This window comes from Oryzias latipes, chromosome 19 (genome assembly GCF_002234675.1).
Source record: "Oryzias latipes chromosome 19, ASM223467v1".
NCBI classification, from domain to species: domain Eukaryota; kingdom Metazoa; phylum Chordata; class Actinopteri; order Beloniformes; family Adrianichthyidae; genus Oryzias; species Oryzias latipes.
In genome coordinates this window covers 22,513,302-22,539,243 of record NC_019877.2, presented here as the reverse complement: position 1 = coordinate 22,539,243, position 25,942 = coordinate 22,513,302, and the positions used below count along the sequence as shown (strand labels likewise).

The 25,942-nt window shown below is 40.7% G+C and overlaps 1 protein-coding gene and 1 long non-coding RNA gene across 3 annotated transcripts; one reads left to right on the top strand and one right to left on the bottom strand.

Annotated features, from left to right (window-relative positions):
* Positions 1–9,660: 9,660 nt before the first annotated feature.
* LOC101165428 (C-X-C chemokine receptor type 6-like) lies at positions 9,661–11,130 on the bottom strand. Its single transcript, XM_020712346.1, has one exon. It carries the CDS (start codon positions 11,128–11,130, stop codon positions 10,018–10,020), a length of 1,113 nt encoding a protein of 370 aa, XP_020568005.1. The 3' UTR covers positions 9,661–10,017.
* Positions 11,131–12,473: 1,343 nt separating this feature from the next.
* LOC110017213 lies at positions 12,474–19,791 on the top strand. 2 transcript variants are annotated; one of them, XR_002292536.1, is made up of 4 exons: positions 12,474–12,626; positions 18,146–18,229; positions 18,792–19,074; positions 19,157–19,791. It is a non-coding gene; the product is annotated as an uncharacterized LOC110017213 (long non-coding RNA). The 2 variants fall into 2 exon arrangements; XR_002292535.1 differs by having other exon boundaries at positions 18,146–19,074.
* The last annotated feature ends 6,151 nt before the right edge of the window (positions 19,792–25,942 follow it).

Genomic DNA, 25,942 nt, shown 5'->3' with positions numbered 1-25,942 from the left:
CCTCACCTGCTGGTTTCACTCATTTACTGCGTGACCTCCTGTTGACAAGAAAAAGCAGCCCACACAAACTAAGGGAATCAAAATGTACATGAAGTTGGTGGTTTGTTATGACAGCATAACCAGGAAATTATCTTAGGTCAGAGTGAAGTGATGTCAATAAAACCAAGCAGTTGTGTCTGTGGCAGCAAACGATGAACTGAATGAAACTTGCATTTTCTTTAGAGCACACGCATGACATTTAACCTTTTGCAGGTAAAAAGTGACCCACCACCAGTCTTAGTTGTAGAAAAAGACCCTAACCAATCCTGTTATGACTGTTACGACTTTTCCTAAAGTGACGAGCGTCATTAGAAAAAGGCATTCTTTGTTTGTGGTTTATATTACATGTGGGCTGCACATGTGAGAACACGTCTGCTGAGCCCATTCTCATATTTTACACATACATGTGCTTATTGGCTGATATGAGAAAAGCACATTTATCATTCACTTCCTAAAAAACATATGAAAGATGAAACCGTTGACAAAGAAATGTTTTTTTTATTTAATTCAGACATAAATGCTTTGCATTAATGTATTAGCAACAACAGATCTTTAGTGTGTAAAAGAAAACCGCTGGCTTGTGTTAAAAAAGTGTAATGTTCACGGTCGACTGTCTTTGTGTTTGTGTGTTTGTGTGTAACAAAAAAAGACAGAAATTCAATTCAATTTTGTTTCTATAGTGCAATATTACAACCATAGTTGTCTCAATGGGCTTCAAAAACGGAAATTATATAATAAACATGAAATCATAATAAATTTATAATAATAATACATTTTATTTAGAATGCGCTTTACATTTTAGATAAAATCATGAAACTAAACTAAACCAAACTAAACTAAACTAAACTAAACTAAACTAAACTGAACTAAACTAAACTAAACTAAACTAAACTAAACTAAACTAAACTAAACTGAACTAAACTGAACTAAACTGAACTGAACTAAACTAAACTAAACTAAACTAAACTAAACTAAACTAAACTGAACTGAACTGAACTGAACTGAACTAAACTGAACTGAACTAAACTGAACTGAACTGAACTAAACTGAAATAAACTGAACTGAACTGAACTGAACTAAACTAAACTGAACTAAACTGAACTAAACTGAACTAAACTGAACTGAACTAAACTAAACTGAACTAAACTGAACTAAACTGAACTAAACTGAACTAAACTGAACTAAACTGAACTGAACTGAACAAAACTGAACTAAACTGAAATAAACTGAACTGAACTGAACTGAACTAAACTGAACTAAACTGAACTAAACTGAACTAAACTGAAGTCAACTGAACCAAATTAAAGTAAAGTAAAGTAAAGTGGTCATCTCTGCCTTTAGATCCTCAATTAAATTAAGATGAATTCCTGAGTACCATGTTTCATCATTCACAGTAGATTATAGACTTCAAATTTAATCAAGCTGCTTCATTTTGTGGCTTTAGTAGTTTTGGAAAGGTTTGACATGTGGGACAAGGAGAGTAGAGAAAATATTAAAGAAAAACAACTCCAAAGTGGTATTTTGATCCATTTTTGTGTCTTCCTCTAAAAACCTGCTCTCTGAGCACCAGCCCCTCCCAATCCATGAAAACGAGCGGGTTCTCACATTGTGACATCACAAAGTGAGGTACAGCCCCTTCCAGGAAGAGTCTGCGCTGCCAGCTAGCGGTGATCGGCTAAACGCTTTTGTTTTATATGAACAGTATGAACGTCCATCATTGGAAAAGTTCAGATGTTTGTTTTCGTGGGAGAAGCAGAAACTCTGCTGAGTACGACTCTAGGATGATGTCATGAAATGGGCGGCACCCACAAGGAGAGAAAGGCGGAGCCTCAGAGATGGAGTCGTCTTACTTCCTGAGAAGAAAATGAGCTGTTTTTTTAGTGTTTTTTGGTGTGCAGAAGGTCATATGTGATCATATGTATGGATGTAGTTTACTCTGAACGGCTTCAAAAAAGCATCATATAGGCCCTTCCGGTCAGTTAGTGTCTGTTCATTCGGATGTTTTTAAAGCCCAGCTCATGATCAGAGTGTTAGGCCACGGAAATGCAAGCATTGCAGTGAAAACAATGATGAGGCTCATTATCAGATGAAACATATGAGCGACAGAACACCAATGCAAACAACACAACATAAAATCTATATTCTGTGCATCAGTTCAGGTTTTCTTACTGTTAAACTGGTTAGGAGTGAAGATAATCTGTAGTTAAATAAATAAACCTTTGCAATGACGTCAGCGTAAAGAATGTTTGTATTGTGTGCAGGAAGTTCCTTTTCTCACAGAAATGCCAAGTTAGCGTCTATAAGATGAAGGTTAAAGAGTCTATATGTGACACGGAGAGTTCTGCCGAAGTAGAGAAAAAGAGATCGATGTCATTCAGTCACGTGTGGAATCAGGAACTGCGCTGAGCTTATCTGCTGAACACAAACAACAGAAGGGTCATAAATGTTAGGATTTTAAGGTTTAACAAACAAAAATCCTTCTGGGGGGAATGAAGAGAAGCAGATCAAAGTGGTTCATTTGGAAATGTCCTCTTATTGAATTAACTCTCCTTTTCAGCTGGAGCTAGAAAGATGACCATGAAGTAGACCATGCTTTGCATTTATTTGACTGGCTGTGGTACAGAGGAAGAGCGGTCAACCTCTGATCAACAGATTGCAGGTTTGGTTCCTGCCCATGTGTCAAAGTGTCCTTGGGCAAAAACCCAGCCACATTAGATCCTGGTGGTTAGAAGTTGGCGCCAATGATCGGCAGTAGTGTGTGCCTGTGTGTGCACGTATGTGTGTCTGTGTGTGTGTGTGTGTGTGTGTGTGCATTTACCATTGTTCATTTTGTCCCATTTGTATCTGAAAGGTGCTCCTCTGAGCTAAACAAAGACTTCTTCACTGGGATGCACACGGTTCACCTCTGCAGTCTCACTTCCCTTCCAAAAACAAGCATGGCAGTTCTTTAAAAAGAGCTTGTGGTCAAAGTTTTGAAATATTGATGCGAGCGCGACCATCGTCCTTTCTTTGCAGCCTCACGGTTGAATCTGATAAACCAGTCAAAAGAAAATGTGACCACAATATATCAGCTTCTGTCTTAAGGTCTGACATCTTTGTGTCATGCCTGACGACTTCCTGAAGAACATTTCACACTTTGAAAAACTAACAGCTCGACTGACTTCAAGGGTCAGCCTCCCTAACTGATATTCTGTGTGTGCATGTTTGAGTGCATGTGTATGTGTGCATGGGTGTGTGCATGCATGTGTGCACAGGTGTGTGCATGTTTGAGTGCATGTGTGTGTGTGCATGTTTGTGTGCATGTTTGAGTGCATGTGTGTGTGTGCATGGGTGTGTGCATGCATGTGTGCACAGGTGTGTGCATGTTTGAGTGCATATGTGTGTGTGCATGTTTGTGTGCATGTTTGAGTGCATGTGTGTGTGCATGTTTGTGTGCATGTTTAAGTGCATGTGTGTGTGTGCATGTTTGAGTGCATGTGTGTGTGTGCATGGGTGTGTGCATGCATGTGTGCACAGGTGTGTGCATGTTTGAGTGCATGTGTGTGTGTGCATGTTTGTGTGCATGTTTGAGTGCATGTGTGTGTGTGCATGGGTGTGTGCATGCATGTGTGCACAGGTGTGTGCATGTTTGAGTGCATATGTGTGTGTGTGCATGTTTGTGTGCATGCATGTGTGCATGTTTGAGTGCATGTGTGTGTGTGCAGGTGTGACTACGTGTGTGTACATGTGTGTGTGCATGTTAGACTGCATGTTTGTGTGTGCATGTTTGTGTGCATGCATGGGTGTGCCTGTGTGTGCACGTGTGTGTGTGTGTGTGTGTGTGTGTGTGTGTGTGTGGGTGTGTGTGTGTGTGTGTGTGCATTTACCATTGTTCATTTTGTCCCATTTGTATCTGAAAGGTGCTCCTCTGAGCCAAACAAAGACTTCTTCACTGGGATGCACACGGTTCACCTCTGCAGTCTCACTTCCCTTCCAAAAACAAGCATGGCAGTTCTTTAAAAAGAGCTTGTGGTCGGAGTTTTGAAATATTGATGCGAGCGCCACCATCGTCCTTTCTTTGCAGCCTCACGGTTGAATCTGATAAACCAGTCAAAAGAAAATGTGACCACAATATATCAGCTTCTGTCTTAAGGTCTGACATCTTTGTGTCATGCCTGACGACTTCCTGAAGAACATTTCACACTTTGAAAAACTAACTGCTCGACTGACTTCAAGGGTCAGCCTCTCTGCCTGATTTTCTGATAACACGCTTCTTGAAATTTGCAGTTTTTGACTCCATCTTATCATTTTTCAGTTGTGGCACCACATTGACCGTTGAAGGTCATTTAATCTTCTTCTACGCTCTGAGAAAACAATTCATATTTTCTGCACAGCCCAAATAAAAGCTCCTGCTTCATTTCATATTTTTGATGCATCTACCAGCTTATGCCAAATAAAATCAAGCTTACTTGACATGGAGCACCAGAAATATTAAATGTAAGATTCAAGCAAATCAGTGGAAATGCAGCTTTCAGTTTACTGCTGACAACTTGTTGGATGAAGAGAACAGCCAAGGCTTTGTGCTTGAGTGACACGTGATGCTTCACTGATGACTTCTTCAGTTAGTCTTGTTGGACCAGGAGACAGGGTTGAGCCTGTGACTCGTATCATGGTTCCTTCTTTTTTTTTTATGCTTTTGGTGTTTCAGGGGGCTCCTGACGACAAAAGGTTCATTGAGTCGACTACAAACAGCTGGGAATCCAGGTTTAAGGGTGACTCCCTATGAAGAAAAATGCTGATCGTTCAAAAATGCACACTCAAAAGTTCACAGAGATGCTGCTGCAGGTCAAGGATGTCAGATAAATCTGGAATTGATGACCAGCTTTCAGGCGAAATTCTGGGATGCTTAGTTAAAAAGCTGTTTTTTTGCTGTAGTAACTCGCTGTCGTGCTATTAACCAACCCAGCTGCCCCACAGATCCATCATGCAAGCCTGACTGGAGACTGAAGATACTGCATAGGACTTTTGCTCGACTAAAAACTTCGTCCTCAAGTCTGCGTGTAGTCATTGTGTTACCTTTGATATTTACACCCATATATACATACAGTATATATTACTGGATCAGGCTTTGCCTGTTTGCTGCTGTGCACAGTGACGTGCGCTGCAGGCGTCATTGCTATGCATTGAGTCACGTCAACAGAGCCCTGCTGTTCCAGTTTAGGACAGGCAGGCACCAACCACACAAAAATAATAAGAAACCATAACTTTTATTTTATTTGATTTTTTATGTGTATTTAACAATAGACAGTATATTATAAATCCTATATTGTAAATATATCAGATAAATATTACTATTTTAATATAGTAAATACGACTATTCGTATTCACACGTAATTTTCTAAACACCTGCGTGCACACGGTTTATTAATCCGTGTGAATTTTTATTTTTTTAACCACTGGCACCTGAAGGGCTCATTAAAATGTAAAGGTGCTTAAAAGACATAAAAGTCTTAAGGATTGTAATTATATATCAGTAAACATAAATGTACTTTGTTTGGGTAAACTTGTGAGGTTGGCTTCATGTTTTTCAAAAATTCCAAAAGATTTTAATTTATTTTATGTGAAACTTAAATATTAAATCAATCACAGTAGTGCAAAGTGCTGTGTATAAAAACTCGAGACAAAGACTGAAAAGTTGGTTCATGTTTACCCAGAATCCTGGCATCTTTACAGATTCGGGTCCCCTGGAAGGCTGTGCCAAAAGTCTTAGGAAAATGCTGAAAAGAGGCTTCATCGTAGGTTTAGTGTTGAACCGGTTACATTTTTCCAGCAGCTCCGAAACATTAAAAGACCCAGTAACCTCCAGTAAGTTTTTTTCATGGTGCCTCTGTCAGCTTTCCTCCCCCTCCCCTCTCTGCTTGGCTCCTGATGATTCCAGTTCCTGGTCGACTGGGAGGGTTACGGTCCTGAGGAGCAGTCCTGAATCTCCCGCTCCCTCATCCTGTACCCTTCCCTGATCGAAGATTTTTACCTGGCCCACCCGGATCGGCGTCCTGGACCGCCCGGAGGCGGTCGTTGAGGGGGGGGGGGTACTGTCATGGTGCCTTTGTCAGCTTTCTCCCCCTCCCCTCTCTGCTTGGCTCCAGATGATTCACAGCTGTGTCCACTCACCTCATCACCGATCAGACCTACTTAAGGAGATCCAGAACCAGCATTCATCGCCAGTTCCTTGCCCCTGATGGTGCATAACTTGGTGTCTCGTCTAGTTTAGTCCAAGTGTTCATGTTCACGTCTAACTTTTGTATTGCCTTGCCTTCAGGACATTCTGACCACGAGTGGACACCTGAGTCACCGGATTACCGGAGCCACAGAACCTCCAGCCCCGCCTCGAGCCATTACTGACCTCCAGCCTCGCCACAAGCCAACTCCGACCACCAGTCTCGCCTCAAGCCATACTACCACAAGCTACTTCCTGCAACTTCACCCGCTGCTCTCCAGCCTCCACCCACATCAAGATCTCAAGCAACTCCGAATATCATTAAAACTTGACTTACCAACTTACTCACCTTGTGTTTTCCTTCTGGGTTCCAGCGCCTGGGTTTGCCTCGCCTAGCTTGCCATGACAGTTTTGGGTGTTTTTAACTCTTGATGGAAAATGAATAAAGTATTTATGCAAATCGTTGTGAATCAGGAGCAGACAAAAAAAAGGCTGTTTGAAAAAAACATACAAGTTCTACAGCAAGCCATAAGCTTCCTGCTCTGCTCCATTCTGATCATCCATCTGCAGACAGATCCATGAACATCTTTGTTTTCCTCGAATCTGGATAAGAACTATATGGCTGGATAGCCACAACATTGCTGCCAATATCAGTTAGGTTGGGGTTGTGGGGGGGCTGTAAGCTAGTGGGACATTGCATAAACAGTGACAGTGTCATGATGTCAGAGACGTAGCAGACCCAGTAGCTGAAACCCGGAAGTAAACTCGGAACCAGGAAGTCTTGAAATGAATTTATTTTCCAAGGATGTAATAGAGTTTCTTGCAGATAAAAGTAAGTTGATCTTTGCTGAATGCCGCTGATGTCAGAGTCGGAGTCTTGAGGCTGAGGACAGCGAGACCAGAGCGGATCGAGAAGTGGAGCTCTTGGCGAGGAGGAACCAGCGAGACCCGTGGAGTGGAACCTGAAGGCGAGTGACAAGACGTGGTAAGTAGAGACAGACAGGAAGTTCTTAACTTGACTAAAAGGCCAGACATAAGCACCGGAGATAACGAACGAATAACGAACTGGCGATGAATGCTGGGGTGGATCTCCTTAAGAAAGCCGGCAGGTGATGAGGTGATGGTGGGCAGCTAGTTCCAATCAGCAGAGCAGAGAGAGCTGGGAGGAGGGAGGTAGGCTGACAGAGGCACCGGGACAGACAGGAAGTGCACTGTAAACCCAAACAGTACAATGAGCTCAAAAGTTTGATGATCATAAAATCAATGACGTCATCGATTTCACAAAGTTAAAATCTAATGAATATGAGCGCTTTGGGACGATTAATCTATGAGTCCACTGTCTTCTGTAGATAAAAACGTTGATGGTTTAATAAAAAAATACATTTAAATACCGTAATTACCTGGTTATAGAGCGCACCCGATTATAAGCCGCACCCAAATGTGTTTCGTTTTTTTTTTTACTTATTGACAATCTAGGTATCATACATAAAATTACAAACAGTAACCATATAATCAACATTACATCCCTCAGTTATGATGAGGAAATTTACACCCGCCATTCCCCATTTCCCACGAGTCTTAGGGGCTCAAGGCGGGGCTAAGCCCCGGGTCGCCACATTGTTGTCAGTGTTTAAAGAATGAGCAAGGAGCAGCAGTGGATGGAGGGGAGAACGGGAGAGCAGCTCTCCTTCCGCTTGTGTAGCGGCAGCATAATGGGAGTAACAGGGCTGGTTAAAAAAACACACCAGTAAAATAAAGCAGCGGCGACTGAAAAGCGCGCGCCTCAGCGACACATTGTTGCTCCGCGGACGCCTATGCGCTCCACCCTCGCCCCGCGGGCTCCTTGTCTCCCCTTCTTATCTTCTCCGACACGCCTCGCGAGGGCGGCTCCAGAGAGTAGCGCTTCGTCCCCATTGCGCCCGATCGCTGCGCGCGGCTGCCGGTGGACGGAGCGAATCATGTCCGTACAGAGCAATCGGACTTAATACTGTACGTTTTGTGGATGAGGGGCGAGAGAGGATGCGTTGTTACTTGTGGGAGTCTTCAGACTGCCATTGGTCCCGCAGCTCTATGTGAACGAGCAGCAGGAGAACATGTCTCCAGTTCACACGCCGGCTGTGGGGCAGTGTGAGCTTTTCAAAGCAAAAGTCCGCTCAGACCTTAGAAACTGTTCAAGCCAAGCTGCAGATTGCAACTTTTCCCGCATGGATTCATGTTCATCCAGGCTAAATGTAGTTAGCATCTGTTAGCCTTCACTTAACCGTTCTTCCGGCTTCGTTCTGCCAGAAAAAAGCACTGACCACAAAGAGTAAAAATAAAATGAGCGAACAGACGCTTCATAATAACCATAATAAAAGCACGTTTAAAAAGATCACCTCGTATATTACGGAGCTGCTGATAGATGGACTAGTGTCACTGTGACTCAGAGGTAAATTCACTCCTGAGCATGCGCTGTTCTCTCCGTCACGCAGCTGATTGGCTTTTCCAAACCTGTTGGTGATGGTGGATTTTTTCACGCTGCTTTTAACGATTGCTTTTAACTTGAAAGCTGCGTCATATTGTAGTGGCGATCACGTGCACGTTGGGTCTAAGGGCACCAAAGGATTCTGGGATGCGGCTGGGCATGCGTGCTTCTTTTTGTTGACTGAAGTGAGGTCACGTGAGTGACGTCATAGAATCTCTAACTTTGGTATTGATGAGTTAAGTGTCTGACGAGACAACAAAGAAACATTGGTGTTTACCTTAACAGTGACTGTTATTTAAGTAGTTGGCAGGTCTGTCATAATATAGTTTTTGTCACGGTGGAGGGGTGGCTCGAGAGCCGGTAGGACCCAGAATGCAGAGGCAGGAGGCACAAAGTTCCGGGGCAAGGGGTTTAATTACAAACACAAACAAAAGCGCTGCAGAGCAGGATGACAAAAACCAAACGAAAACTCACTGTGGCGTGGCGAGGGACAAGGAACGAGGAACAGGGCATGACATGGCATGAACACCAGAACAGGAATAATGGACCAACACAGGAGGAAGGCAGAGACAAGACATATATACAGACAGGGCAGACAAGACACAGGTGAACACGATCAGGGCAGATGGGGACCAAAGGAAGTAAAACCCAAGAAAACAGACAAGGCAGGATACTTTCAAAATAAAACAGGAAACAGAAACAAGACAGAACAAGGACCAAAAACAAGACAACAAGTTCAAATCATGACAGTTTTTATCAAATGGAGCTGAAAATCCTCCGTTTATGAAGTTGGTGTCAGGAATGGACTGTGGCACAGATTTTACTACTAAACACAAAAACACCAAAAACTCCTCAGATTGGGATTTTATCTCATGAAAGAAAGTGATCAAACTTAGTTTTGTTTGTGATGTGCAGAGTCGGTGAAAGCCAGTACATCCATGCATGAGGCAACAGAACTTTATTTACATTACATACACTAAAACATCCATTTCAGATCACTGCAATAAAAACATAAAATGCAAAAAACAACATCCACACATTTAAATAGCAACAATTAAAAAAGTGGAAAATAATGCAACAAAAGCTCTACGTTTGGTAAACATTTGTACAAAATGGAAAGGACGGCAGCTGTGCTTGAGATCCGATGGCCTTACTTGGTGAACTTTTTTAAAAATTTGTCTCAGATGCACCAAATAGTTCAGTAGTTTGGGATAAAAAAGGATTTGAAGGAGAACGTGGCGTAAATGTGGATTGACTCGTTCTGCTAATAGCTCCTCTTTCTGGAGGCACACAGACGTGGAACACCCGCCTGACGGATCTAACGGCTGCATTTATGTGGTTCCTGGAAACTGAAATTTGATGGAACGGCATTGCTGCTGGAGTTACTGGGGGACACTGGCGAAAAGCCTGCGACGGTGGACCTGTTCGGGGAGGAGACGGAGCTCAGAGTCTGGAGGAGCCCGCCAGGCGCACACGCGCAGCCCGCGTCCTGGAGGAGATGCCAGACGTCCCTGCGGAAACGCACACCGATCAGGGCGTACAGGACGGGGTTGAGGCAGCAGCGGGTGTACGCCAGAGTGCAGGTGGAGTACTCCAGCATCAGCTCGCAGATCGGCCTTGCCATTTTCCAAAACAGCACCACAGTGTAAGGCAGCTGGAATGCCAGAAAAACCAGCACCAGCGCCACCATTAGCTTCAGGGTGCGCTGTCGTTGCCACTGTTTCCCCCGTCGATGTCTGGGACTTTCACACAGAACGCGAGCGATCACAGAGTAACACGCCAGCATTGTGAGGAGGGTGAGGCAGAAAACTGCAATCAAAAGTCCCATTGAGGCCATTTTGACTTCATTGCAGGAGTGACAGTCATGATTGTAATGCCAGGCAAAGAGGATTTCAGGCAGACTGAGGAGAACAGCAACAAACCAAACGCCCACAGCCGCCAGGCTTCCTACTGTGTGCATCTGGTGGCGCAGTCGTAGCATCTCCTGAGCTCGCACCACCACCATGTAGCGGTCAACGCTGATGCAGGCGAGCAGCAGCAGGCCGCTGTACGTGTTGACGGCATGGAAGGCACGCGCGGATTTTTGGAACGACTCAGAGAAGCTCCAGCTGAGATTAGTGTCGGCGACTTTCAGGGGGAGCGTGAGGAGCAAGAGGAGGTCAGCCAGGGCCAAATGGAACAGGAAGATGTCGGTGGTTGAGCGAAGCCGGAGACGCCGATACAGAGCAAATGTGGCGATCACCAGGCTGTTTCCTGTGACGCCCAGCAGGAAAATCAGGCAAAAAGCGCAAGTCTGGAAGGTTTTGATGATCCTCTTCTGCTGTGGATCAAGGCTGCACCAGAAATTAGGGAATTCTGGGAGGGAGGCGTTGCTGTCAGTATCATTATCATCATAGTAGGTGTAGACGTAAGGGTAATCTTCAGTAGTCATAGCTGTCAAGAAAGAACAGAAGCTAAATTAGACGTATGTCAGAAAACATGAAAAACAGAATTTACTCTGATGTCATTACATCACCTGCTTTATTTGAGCAATTTTAGCAACAAAAGCAAAGGAAAATGAATAAAAGAATACACATATTTTAAAGTTATTCAAGATATCAATTCATAATTTAATGAAAAAAGAAAAGGATTTCTTGACATTACTCCAAACCATAAAAGACATGTACCTGTAGTACACAGACGACACATTTAATTCATTACAAAAAATGATTTTTAGGTTGTATATAAACATAATTTAATATGAAAATATAAATCAACCTCCTGTAAAATCAGCACCCAGCTTATAGGGCGTGTCACTATGTTGCACATTTTCCATGTAAGGAAAGTCGGTCTTTCGTGATGCATGCGTGATCTACGTCATTCATACATGTTGTTTTTTTTTCTTTAACTTGTCCTGTCCAACAGCTGAGCAAACAGATTTATTGGACATATTTTACTTTTCCAACAGGAGTATATTTGATTAAACCCATATATGTAATTTAGACTAATCTTTATTCCTGTTAATTATATTTGTAACAGTTTTTGTTGGACAGGATGTTTCTTGCGTTCTTCATTCGTCAATTGGCATAAATGTTATGCAATTGTGCGTGATTTCTACAAGATGAATACACAAATTGGTGTCTTTCCACGACCGTTCCAGGCATGTCTGACGGTGAATCACCGATGTACACAGCCCAAAGCTGCATTTAGTTTGCCAAGACTTAGAAAAATGTTTTAGCGTCTCGTTAAAACATTTGCTCGGATCCCTTTTAGGCTAACTGGCGTTGTAGAACGCCCTGATGGTGGCGTGATGCTTCAGGTGCTTTAGGTGCAGAAATGTCCCCTCCAAAGCCTACAGACTAAACCAAAAGGGCTTTTTGCTAGTTCAATATTACAACTTTCCTTTATCATCAGAAAGAAACTGTGGCGTGCAGACGGCACAGTTTCTTCCAGGCTTTTCTTTCATGTGTCTGTCGAGAACGCCATGAGTCATTCTGGCACTTCTCAAAATGCCACAATAAGACAGAGTTGCGTGCAGAAGAGTAAGTGTTAAACAACATACAAAGCTTTTTCTTACAAGAAGTTTGGGTTGGTGTGGAACAGAGTTCTGCCCCTGCTTTCAGACATGAAGAAATACTAGATCCTTTCCTCTCAGACTGAGAGTCCCGTTGACTAAGCAGCGCCGGCAGTGCAGTCATTTCTCCCCCGCTTGCGTGACACTGGCAGCAGGTCGTTGGCACAGGGGAAGTCGTGGGTCTACAGATCAGTCAGTGTCGCGTGCCAACACCATTTAAAGAAAGTTTCCACAATCATCCCTTTTTTTTATTTCACCTTTGCTTCAGACTCTGCCATTACAGAGTCTGCAGTAGACGTGTGCCGACTTTTGCTACAAACGCTCCTTTACTACTTCTCTTGGTTTTCAGGACATCGTAAGGATTTCGCTTCCAGGTAAGAAACCAGAGAAGACGTTTCCTTGAATAGATTCATGCCCAACAGGTCGGTAAATGAGGAGAGCCTCTGACTGTGGAGGACAAACTTTTGTGTTTGTTTTAAAATATATATATATATATATATGTTTTTTTTTGCAAATAGTAAAAACAGTGAAAAAAAGATCGGTAGACGCGCATCGCTTATTAGGCAAAGTTTAGGACTGAGAATTAAATGAAAAAAAAAGGAACAGAACAAAGTTTTATTATTAATTCACAAGTGTCCAGAATTTTTAGTTAGTAAAGTAATATAAATAAAAGTTATACTAATTATTACACTACGTACACACTACATACTTACATAAATCTGACAAATGCAATAAAAGTTATGTATATATATATATATATATATATATATATATATATATATATATATATATATATATATATATATATATTTCTTTTTTTCTCTTTTTCTTTATGTTTTTACCAAGTGGTGTTTTGTATTTAATGCCTTCCTTATTTATGCATACAGTTTCTGTTGCGTGACAGCAATGCTTTCGTGTTCCACATTGAGTCATCATTCTACACACATACTGTTCTTTTTTTCTTTGTCTTGTTAGGCAGAAAATGCATCAACAAAATCTGTATTTACATTAAATTAAAACAGAAAAACTAACTATAACAATAAAAAAAATTTACAAGAAAAAACTATGAAGTAATTACATTTTTAGCATTTTACGTCAGTCATTTTAGTGTTTTGAAACCCATTTTTATACATTAGGAATTGTTGATGGTTTTGTTTAAAAAGCGTCATCCCAAAATAGCTATATTGGTTTTTAAGTGAAAAAAGATTAATATGCAGATGATATAACTATCTATTTTAGTTTATTTATTTATTCATTTGTAATTAATCATTTTTAAAGTAAACACATTTATTTGGAATCTTTTGGTTAATTAAGAAAACAATCGGGATGAATAAAATGGATCTTCCTGTATGAATTTCTTGCTTTTGTAAAGTTGCCTATGGAGTTGTGTCTATAATAATTAAAAAAAAAAATCATGGTGTCAAAAACATTTACTTTCTGCTACTAATGAAAAAATTGAAATGTTGAGGAGACAGTTGGCGGATGTCTAACCCTGAGTGAAGAGGTCAGGGTCATTATTATGCATGACGCCACTGTGGGATTTACAAACAGCTTTTAAAAGATCACGTTCTCTTTAGCTGATATTAACATTTTATTGCTTCTAATTTGCTTATTTTCTTTTAGTGCAATAATTGAGTCACAGTTCTGAGGAAAAGTGAAATCACATGAAACGGATTAATGTGTGGGCTCCTGTGAGGAAACACACTCTCACACTGTTTACACTTAACACCAGCTGACGCTTTTTGGTCATTTTAACATTTTGCACAATAATTTGATGCAAATTACAATGTTTTATTTTTAATATTGGGTTTGGTAGATATGGAAAAACATCTTCCTGGTGTGATTTAGTGGCCTTTCCACTGCCTCAACCTATTTTTGATTTATCAATATAATCCTCACTTTCTACGGATATTAATCTCCAGCTGGTCCAGAAACATTCAGAGATTTTCAGTTTCCGTAATAAAGCTTACCTGGAGTGGCTGACGAGTTGAGAAGGTCACAGGTCTTCTGGCAGAGTTTGCAAATCTCTGAGAAGCTCATTTAAAAACAAGCCTGCAGGCTCTCCCTCAACCAGCAGCAGCCAATGGAAGCCGCTGTGCACTCTCTGACCTCGCCGTACCCCCTGTGGCACCCAGCATGAAACTGTCTTCATGCAGACCTTGCATTTTTATGCATGAAAACAGTTTTAGATTCCTAATCATCCTGTTTTGCTGAATCTAGAAAAAATACCATCAAAAAATTCTTTATCTGGACTTTTTTTTTTTACAAAACATTTCTAAGCAGCATCTAAAATTTACCAAGGAATAGACTTAATTCTGTTAAAGACTAAGAACACTGAGCTGCATCACCATTAAAACATCGTTTTTTCGTCAACTGTTTCAGACTGTGTGCTAAAATATTTTTCTTAAAGAGGGGAAATTGGTTTGAGCCTGAGCTCATCCAGAGGCAACAGTTGGTGCGGACGCCCGTAGGTCTTCGGGTGTGCCCTCTGACGGGAACAAACCCGGTTCGTAACCTTTCCTCGACTGTTTTCGTGGTCGTTTGCATAGTCACTTCGCCCCATCACGCGTGAAAACAAAAGTATTCTACCCTTCATGCATTTGTTTTTCTCAGTTATTGGTCCTGGTTTGCAGGATAAACTACTGAACGTCAGCATGACCGGCATCTTGCCACCGGAGTCAGAAGTCATGCTTATGGTCGATTTTCCCAATTGTTGCAATCCTACATTTATAGAGAAACTAGTTGTTTCTTTTTTTGAGTTGATCTGTGTTTGTTAAGAACAGCAGCAGTACATGCCTTGATATGTGTGAGTTTTGAGCATGAAATGCCATTCTGCCTGTTAAAGGTTGGGCTGTTGATCAGAAACAGATCCGAGAATGCAGTTTTTCACATTCCTGCTACAAAGACAGGCTAAACAAAAGAGGGGTTTGTGAAGGAGCATTTCAAATTAAGCTAGAGAAGAAGACATTTTGACACCAGCAGTTTTTGACAATACAAATGTGAAAACGTAAAAAGTTTCATAGGTTCACCCTTCAGTAGCTCCAAGCTACTGAAGGGTGCAGGCTGAAGGGTGAAGGTGGGGTTCACCCTGGACAGGACCTTCTCGCCGCGAGGCGTGGGTTGTAACCACGACACTGCCCGTGGTCTAAACCTTTTTCTAAACTTTCTTAAGTGTGTTTCACAGGACAACTATGACAGTTAGTTAAGCAAAGAAAATGTTCTCATGATTTTGACCCTTTGCAACCTGAAGCTGCCGAAACCAAGATCCCTGATGGTTTCAGAAACACAACAGACTCACACCCTGCATTGTGTGATGGCAACCAGCAAACCACAACCAGCAAACACACACAGCGCACAGCTTTGCACGGTGAACCTTGTGTCCTGTTGACAGCTGTGCTCTCATGTTTTGATCCACTGTGCGGTTCATGACGATTTCGACTCCCAGACTTGTTTGTCAGCGTGGTTAATGTCAGCCGGTGGGAAACTGGTGACCTGTTCTTTCACCCGCCGAAACTGTAGCCTCAACCGACACCCGTGCATTCAACCTGCACCCACATCACGTTTTCCCATGGCATTGAGCTGCTATAGGTGACAGGCAGGTCTTCTATAGAATGTCCAGGTGATGTACAAAAAACCTAATGTAGGGACTGATGGCCGCTCAAAATAAAGAATGACTCTTCCGTACGACTGTGTTCTGCAGCTAGAATGAAGCTGTTTTTAGAGGAAAACATCAACATAGACTACAGGATAAACGTGGTGGGAGAATAAAAAGGATCAGAACTGCTACGACTCGCTCAAAGGCCTTCAACGGGAAGTCACAGTATTCAACGCTCTGCCAGCTCGCCGTTTGACATCCATCCACTGTAAACCCACTGTTAATCACAATAAAAAAGTAATAATTAAAAACATGTACAAACTACTTTAAACACTGACCTGAAAAAAGGCGTCTTTTAGACATGTTGCCAATCATCCTTTCAAGCATTATGACATTTAATCACAAGGAGGTTTAAAACTGACTTTTCTTTCAAAATGACGTTACATTACACTGTTTTTTTTCACTTTAAGGAGTTTTTTTAATGAAAAATAATAATTATTTCCCTGAATGGGATTCCAAGTTTTACTGATATCATACTGCATATAATCTATATTCAAACTCAACTTTGGATAGAAAACAGAGAGCATGAATCGCATCGCAATCTTAGATCTTCGGCAAAAGGCCTTTTTACAATCCCGCAATCTAGATTGAAGACCAGGGGTGACAGGGCCTTTGCTGTAAGAGCCCCAACACTCTGGAACAGTCTCCCTGAAGAGATCAGGCTCGCTGGGTCCATACCAGTATTTAAAACTCTTTTAAAAACCTACCTCTACAGGCGTGCTTTCAATGATTTTACTGGTTCTTAAATTTAAAAATTAGATTTTATTGATTTTATTGATTTTATTGATTTCATTGATTTCATTGATTTTATTGATTTAATTAATTTTATTGATTTCGTTGATTTTATTGATTTTGTTTATTTTATTGATTTTACTGATTTATCGATTTTATTGATTCTAACCACTATCACCGTTTCATGTGTGTGTTGGGTTTTATTTCTCCATACTGGAAACAGTTTTTAGACTGATTTTGTCTCATATTAATTGAACAGCACTTTGTAATCTGGATTTCGAAAAGTGCTATACAAATAAAGTTTATTATTATTATTATTATAACAACCAAAGGCCTGTTATATAAGTAATAAGCCTAAAAGCGTTTTTTTGTTGACAGACTGGTTAATAGACTGCGATGCTGAGGTGGAGTGGTCAGCCTTCAAGGTTACGCACGTTTGGTTCCTGCCGTGTGTCAGCGTGTCTGAACCCGCATGTCTCCTGGGGGGTACAGTGTGAATGCGTGTGTGCATAGGTAATGACTGTAAAGCGCTGTGGGCCTTAGGCATAATAGAAAAGTGCTATATGAAAATGCCATTTATTTGTAGCACTTATTTTTTTCTCACTATGTTGCCTTTCTATTCAGGTCTATTCACTGTCTTTGCTTGTTTTGTCTTTTTGGAAGTGCATGACGTTTCTCAGCTAGTCACTAAAACATTAGTCTGAGTGTTTTCCTCTGGGCATGAGCGATACAGAGGAAGGTGAGAAGCCAGAGGACAGAATTTGGTCTTAAAACACAGTTTGGAGAGTTTCGTACTGTTTTCCCCTTTAAGGCTTGCGTGCCTTTAGCTTTCTTTCTGCAAATCCACAAGTTCTTTGATTAACCCAAAGTTTTAACCTTGGTTTTCAAAGAAAAGTGTCTAAAAAGTATCCAAAAATGGATTCAGATGCTTTGTAAATTCGCAAGAATTCATATCTTGTAGCACTTAAAGGTTTCATTTAATGAAAACTGCATTATTAATAAAATGTATTATTATTATTAATAAGCTCAATACTATAGAAATCTCTGGAAATAAAAATAAAAATATATGTTTAGACTGAAAGAGTACAGGAGTATTTTCTGTGAGAAAGCGGTGCAATTTCTTCTTTCTTTCCTTTTTAAATTGTAAACTATTTGCGTCAGGTTTCTGTCTCTGTCTGCAGAGGAGTCGTGGTTTATTTAATGTGTTTGAATATTACTCACAGTTGACTCTTAGCCTTAAACTGTTGTCACGAGTTTCTGAGAAGTGACTTCTTGATGCTACAGAATTCCAGAGATGTTTGAATTCACCTGAGTTTTCCAAAAAGCAACAGTTTTGATTTCACTGTGCAGCTTTTTGACACAAACGTCCTTGCAGTCAGGCTTCATCAGCCTGGAGGAGCTGCCAATGCTCCATTCTGCTTCCCTTTGTTGCTCACTCTGACATTCCAGCTTCCCTCTGAATGTCAGATTTTCTGCCTCACTTTGGTGCCGTTCTGCTTTTCATAGATCAACCAGCTCTTCCAGTTTTACCTGCCTGCAGTGAACCACCTGAGTTCCTGAGATCTGATGTCGGCCCCTCAACAGACTCGAGTAAGAACCCTCCTTTGTCATGTTAGTGGAGAACAACAACAGACCCGGATGCTGGAACCCGGAAAGAAGACGGATACAGGAATGGATTACAGTCACTGTTTATTGGGAGGAAACTGGCATTCAGGAAAAGTGTTCTGTGGCTGGAGGAGGACTCTGTGATGACGTCTTGGGATGACGGCCGGGAACAAACTACATTCATTAATTTCTCCTTCATGATCAAATTTCAACGCAAGTTCAATGGCTGCACGTTTTGTACATAGAACAGGACATTTAAAACGTAGCCATGTGTAAACGCATGTGTGGACTTTTTATTGTTAGGGATTGCTTGCACGCATTATGCTGAGGCTTATTTGAACGTAGCATTATGAAAGTTGATTGACAGGTTATGTCAATTTATGTATTTTTTTTTAAATAAATGTATTGCCAACACAAAGCCAAGGTAGATTGTGTGCTAAAATCTTTATGGTATTGTGGATAAACAAAGATAGTGCAGGTAGCCTTAACAAGATGAAACAGAAAGTTAAGATTTAGGTAACTAGAGTACTTTTATTCTTGTATGCAGATTAAAGGGATACCATTCTGAGAGAACCCACCCACGAGGCCGATGTTGAGGCTGAGCCAGGAGAATAAATGCCTCTCATTCATGACAAATGCCATGACAGATGAGGGGAGACTTGATTCCAAACGTGACCATGTGTCATGGTGCCTCTGGGAGTCTCTCCTCCCCCTCCCCTCTCTGTTCTGCTTCCTGATTTGGATCAGCTGGTAACACTCACCTCATCAACCACCAGCCTTCATAGGGATATTCAGTTCCAGCGTTCATCGCCAGTTCGTTGCCCCTGATGGTGCTTAGTCTGGTCACGAGAGTTTAGCCTTTGCTCATGTGTTTTTGCTCTTCGCTAATCTTGTTTTACGCCTCGCCTACAGGACTTCAAACCACTAGTGTTCACCTGAGTCACACGTCTCCAAAAGCAGACTTATCCTCACTGAAAATCCTGAGAACTCCAAGCCACGCCAAGACCTCCAGACACGCCACGACTCCAAGCCACGGCAAAAATAAAACTCAATTACTTATCATCTTACTCACCTGTGTTTTCCTTCCGGGTTCCAGCGCCTGGGTCTGTCCCGCCTAGCAAGTCATGACACCATGGATTCTTTTGGTCAGTTGTTTGTCATCCTGACAAAGAGAAGATTCCTACAAATGTTCAATTTGAGGGCAAGTCAAACACCATCTGAACAAACTGTTTCTAAGCACCACGATCGGATCAACAATCGGCATGACCCATCTATCTCCATCAGAAAGAAATGTTGATCCGAATGAGTCCGATCAGGGCATGTAAACGCAGCTATTGAGAGAAATGATGAATAAAGACCAGAATGTAGACATAAAAGACACAAACTGAAAATGGAGAAAAGATTTATTGTATAAACTAAAAAAACTTTCATGGGCTGAATCATGCTGGCCGAAACTAGAACAGGATCTTACTCAGTTGTCAGAAAAGGATGTTACAGAGTCCTGACCACTATATCATAGAGACCGAACAGAAGAAAGTTAATAGGATTATGCGGGTCGATGACTTGTTGATTGCTGTAAGGAGAAGTCGTGCTTTTAGCCAGACTTGAGAAGAAGAACTTGAGCAGATTCAGATATGATCTAGGTTTAGGTTTCACTCAGTCTGATGAATGTTTCAAAATATCAGAAGTAACAACAACAAGATAGTGAAAAGGTTGGAAATGCAGAAGCGTGAAGCCAGAGACACAAGATGTTATCAGGTTAAAGATGTACAGAGAAGCTGTAGGGAGTCTTAGAGATCTTATGACATTTACTTTAACAGACCCAAATTTCGTGGTTAGCAGAGAATCACAACATATGCTGTGTGTGAGAAGAGCAATGAGTAACAGTTTTAAGAAGTGTGTTTTAGGAGAAACCACAGGCAGAAGCTCCGTCTGGTATCCTACAGTGATGCAGACCGGACAGGTAACACAGCAGACAGACACGGCTCTACCGAGCCTCAGGGAGAACGGCCCTTTAGTGTCATAGAAGACCAGGAAACAGCAGCACTGTCTGCCTGTGAAGAAGATTCCATGACTTGATTTCTACTTTAGTTATTTTCTAATGTGAATGTAGGAGAGATGTATTTGTTGTGTTAATGAAGAGATAGTTGACAGTAAAAGACTTCTATCTCTTAGGAATTGTTGAATTTGAAACTATACTGCTATACTATACTATATTATACTGTACTATACTATGCTATGCTATGCTATGCTATACCATGCTCTGCTATACTATATCATACAATACTATACTATGCTATACTATAATCTACTATACTATGCTATACCACACTACACTATGCGATACTATACTATACTACACTATACTATACTATACTATACTATGCTGTACTTACTGTATTGCCTATCAAATTTGAAAAATACAGTAACATTTCTTAGGTAAAGGATGTATGTTATGATGAGCAAAAAGATGCGGAAATATGTGTTTTTTTTCCTCAAAAGTTTTTATCAACAACTAGATTTTGTCTTTCTTTATGTTAATGTGTTTTTCAACGTTTTGAACGTAATGTTGTGCAGCCTAGCCCTTACTCTTTATTTTTTTATCTGTCCAAATGCTACCCCAATCTTGAGCCCTTTTGGCTTTTTTTTGTTTTTGCTGGGTTCAAATATGAAATCTTTCTCTTCCTATAGCAAGCAGAATTGATTCAGCTACTTTGAACTTCTACCGATGTTCACATGTTGAATCAAACCGTTTCTCATCAGGTGTATTTGAGCTGTTGGTCATGAGAACAGCGTGTCATCAGCGTGTTCATAAGCGTGAAGTTGTTGTCAGCAGGAGCACCTTTATGGGACCAACATTCCTGAGTTCAGAACACGCTGGAATGTTATTAGGACAACAGAATAGCTTCCACCACTGAACACAGTTACAGAATTGGTCCGTGCAAAAACAAAAACATAACATTTGTGGGTAGAATGCTAAATGACTGAATAACACCCCCCTAGAGGCCTTCTCGTGTCCAGAGCTGGTGTTGTTATTGCGTGTGTTGATGTCATTTCTGCAGATCAGTAGCAGCACTTTTGCTTTTTACTTTGTGATACAGTTACATTATTTTTTACCATTATTAGTTCCATTTGTACTCCGTAACATCCGTTCCATAATCTTTTTTTAATGAACACATATTAAGTAAATTCCAGCTTTGTTTTCAGTGTCATTGTTTCTCAAAATCTTTCAACAGGCAGCAAAACGTTGAAAGCTTGAGACTTCCTGTCTCCGCAGGCTGAGCTGAAAACAGAGGCCGTACAAGAACCTCTGACATCCTGCACAGTTAGCAGCCACTGAACACAAGAAGTGTTTATTGAAAAAAAGACTGTTTTTCTGGAAAGATTAAAAAAACTCTCTTGTGTTGTCTTTTCTCCAGCTATGCTTCAATCAGTCTACACAGATGTTGCAGACAAATATTGCAGCTCTGTATATCTTTGCACACATCCTGTTGCTTTTTTTAGATCAAGCTAAAGTCTGAAGTCTTTCACCCTGCATCGTCTTCCTGATTCTGTCTCTGTCTTCCTCCAGACGCCTTCACTGCCGCTTAACAGAGGAGGAAATCTCCCAGAGCGGTTATCAGAGAAGGAAAAGGAAACTGGGTGTTTTATGTTGGTCAGAGAAATCCACTGCAATTAGGAGGCTTGTTGCTGTGGAGTTTAGTTCCAACAATCATCTGCTGGACATGGAATTAACCTACAGCTCCCAGTACTTCATAGATGTGATTCATTCAGCTGGAGCTTTTTTGACACAGTTCGACTCTGTGAGCAACGACATTATGCAGAAACCAACCAGTAGATTTATTAGAAAAACATCAAATGGAGTTCACCAGCATCTATGAAATACAATAAAACATATTTTATGTTCAGATCCAAAACATGGAGAACAGGGCAATAAGACAAAACATGCCCTAAATTATAAGCAATAAAAGATTCAAAACTAACCCTTTTTCACTCAAAAACTCAGATGTTTTAGGTTGTGGTATAAAAGTACAAAGTTTCACTCATCAGACCGAACAATCATAAAAAAAAAAACTTTCATGGATGTCTGAAAAACTAGAAAATGCTGAATATTTTCTCATAAATGAATTAAGGTTTAAACTTTGGAATAAAACAATAAATACTTGATCTCTCATTTTAAAAGAACTAAAAATAAAAATAGTGACATAAAATTGCTATGATTGTTTTTTTTAAGTATTTCAATTTGGATTTTGGAAAAATAATTGTTCCTTTTTATGTCTATCATGTGTGTTTTTCAGTTATTATAATGCTATATAATATAATCTTTTATCATATCACATTTATTATAAAGCTTTATTCCTTTTGTTCCCAGAATCTGGCGTTTTATGCGCTCGTTCTGCAGTCTCCTCTGTTCTTGTTGTTCCTCTTCATCTTTAGACATTTCACCGTGATTTACGAGAATCTTTTTGTCTTGTCTTTTTCTTGGACATACAGTCAAATTGCTTTCCTTCTGCAGTGTATCTCCCCACACGCGTGTGCTGCGGCAGAGAGGCTGCGCATGCAAGCAGCTCTGCAGACGCAGACGGCTCCCACTGTGGGGGAAGCGCTCGCCTCACAACACAACAACAACAACAACAGAAACTTAAACACTTTCTAACAACACAATTTTTTCTAAATTGAAGTAATGTCCCAATTTTTATTAAAGTGTCTGAGTCCAGTGTTGAGCTGCAATCATTCTAACCATTTTATTCTGTAGTTCTTGGCCTTATTTATTCTTGAATTTGAAAGAAAACAAGAAAAAGATTAAAGCTACAAGTAGCATTTAGCAGGCCCGAGCACGTGCGACCGCCTGGCACGGGCGACCGCCCCGCGAGCGTTTTTCCTTATGCATTCTGTAGCTGCAAGCTACTGTTAACATGACAGCAGCCTGTCGGTGGGGGGTGGGGGGCTATAATCTTTTGGCTTTAAGGACAGAGACTTTTGCATGTATTATGAAAAAAATCTTAGACCGAAGCCTCGTTTAGACCTGCTTATTGTCTCATCAAGAAGAACTCATTTTCAGATTGAGAAGTTGTCAAACAAGCAATGATGATAATTACTAACACTGTCCCTAAAGATGTGAAAAATGGAACTGATCTAATTTCCACTACAATGTCTAGATAAGTGTCAGCTATGTCTGATAACTGGGCGGATTAGCTGGACCGGGATCTTGCAAAGTGCAGGTGGTTCAGCATCCAGTGTGATGACTTTGTGGAAAGCAGCAGTACAGTGCAGCTGTTGGTTTTTATTAAGATGATGTTTGAAGATTTCTCCACAAGAGAAGAACTCTTGACACAACTGCCCTAACAGACCAATACAAGAGGAGTTGAAATGTATAACACGGTGAAGGAGTTTTTGTGCAGAATAATGTACCATTAGCAAAGCTGGTGGCCATGCCTGCAGACGGGGCTCCTGCTATGATCAATAGACAAACAGGTTTCATCACTCACTGTAAAGCTGACCCAGACTTTCCAAAATGTCTGCATTACCGCTGCGCCATTCACCAGTAGGCCTTATGTGCAAAAGTGATTGGCTCTGGACACATAATGACTCCTGTTGTGAAAATCATAAACAACCTCAGCTGCAAAGCCAAAAAGCACAGGGTTTTCAGGGTGCTCTTGGAGGAGATGTGGGGAGATGAATATGAACTTGCATTTTTGACTGATATTCCTGGAAAACTAAACCACCTGAGCTGCGAGCTGCAAGGCAATGACAAAACTATATTTTTTTTATGGAACAGCATGCTGGAGCCAGTGTTTCTTGAGGGTATCTTTTCTGCCAGGGCTTGCCGGCTTGGTCGGTGGATGTTGCTGCAGTTGTCGCCCTTGCTGGGGCAGCTGGAGTTTAACTTTGCAGCCTCCCGGCTGTGAAGTGGACCCCCGTTGCTGTCCCAGTCAGGGTGGGTGCTGTGGCGATGTTCCTATGGCCTGGCTGGCTCCTGGTATGAAGAGATTCCCAAATACCATTTCCTAACCGCAGAGCCAAGCATATGTTTACATGTTTAGGTCAATAATGTGATGAACAGCTTCATGTTGTCTAGTGATGTAAGTTTTTAACCTAGTTAAACCTAAATATGCCACCCTGTACTAATCCAGTTAATATGGTTCTCCATCTGTGATATAAAAGCATTTTTTTTATATTTAGAGCTCTAAGCAACCAAACAGTTGTCTATATAAAAGACCTTTTAGCAGGTCTCTGAGTACATATGACCAATGTATGGTGGATGTTCAGAGAACTTGTTAAAAACTAAAGGTGACAGAGACTTTGGAGAAGCAACTTCATAGTTCTGGAGTTCTTAGTTTGATCCTCAGAAGAGTTGAATTGGTGATTTCTTTTAAAAAGCTGCTAAAAACATGTCTTTTTAAAATTGCAATATCTAATTTTGGTTTTACATTTTGTGTTCCATTTTTTGTGCTTTTATTGGGAAGCATTGGTTATTTGTTTGGTGTTTAAAGGTGCTACATATATACACATAATTTTTTAGAGACATTTGTTATCAACTGAAGTTCCAGCGTTGATAAAAAAAGGACATAAGAGATATTTATTATCTTATGTTACGTCTTTGGGAGTGTAGTGAGGTTAGGTTTTGTTTTGGAGCATATTGATATGTTAAGTTTGTAAAAAAAAAATTAATTCAGTTGGTAACAAGTAATTGAGTTAAATTTATTCAACCTAATTTCTTATGTCTATCTAACTCAATATTTTTTTTAAAACTCAAATTTACATATTTAACTAAATGTAATATTACTCCAATTCAATTAAAGTTTTTCCATCTTAGTTTATTGTAATTATTGAACTCTCATATGTCTAAATTTGAGCCTGCAGATATTCTCATTTTTTTAACAATAAAACGAATGAAACAAAATGTGTTGATCTATGTAACAATTTACAATATCTCTGACTTTATCATTTCACTACTGAACAGTAGGGCTGCTAAATAAACTCATCCTCCTCTCCCTCCCTCTCACTCATGGTGCAGAAAGAATTAAACATAGTAGCAAAACACAGTAAAACAGCTAAACAACTAAACACATTTGGACAAAAACCCACACTTTAACCCAAATCCGTCCAGACAGGCAAAGGGAATGGTATCCCACAATTCCTTGCGGTGCCGATCTAACAGCAGCACCAAAGTTACACCTACTTAATTGAATTAATGTAAATGAAAGTAAAATAAATGTCTGATGACTACGTGTTATTTTTAAGCTGACTTAACTAATAAGAAATGATTTATCTTAACTAAAGCAAATATTTAAGTTAGATCAAAGTAAAAAAGTTTCTCTTTCCAACATCCATATGTGGTCTTATCACCCCCTCACGGTGGAAAAAGTATTATCTGAGCTTCTTCATCCACTAAATCATCTTCAAATGGACACGCCATGCTGCTTCACCTCTCTGAAAACAAACTAAGCTTCAACTAAACCTGCTCCCGACCAGGTTATGTTCAGAGCATGAGTTGCTATGGCAACTTGACATAGCCTGAAACATACCTCTGTTTTTGGAACCGAAAGCTGAGGTTATCCACTTCCTTAGCCTCAAACTTACCGTGGGAGCTAGCATAACCTGCTTTCTGGAATACCCCCTGGCTGTCAGGAACCCAGAGCAGTTTGTTGACACACAGAGTGGGACCGTGGGGCAAACCCCGGGCCAAACCCTGTC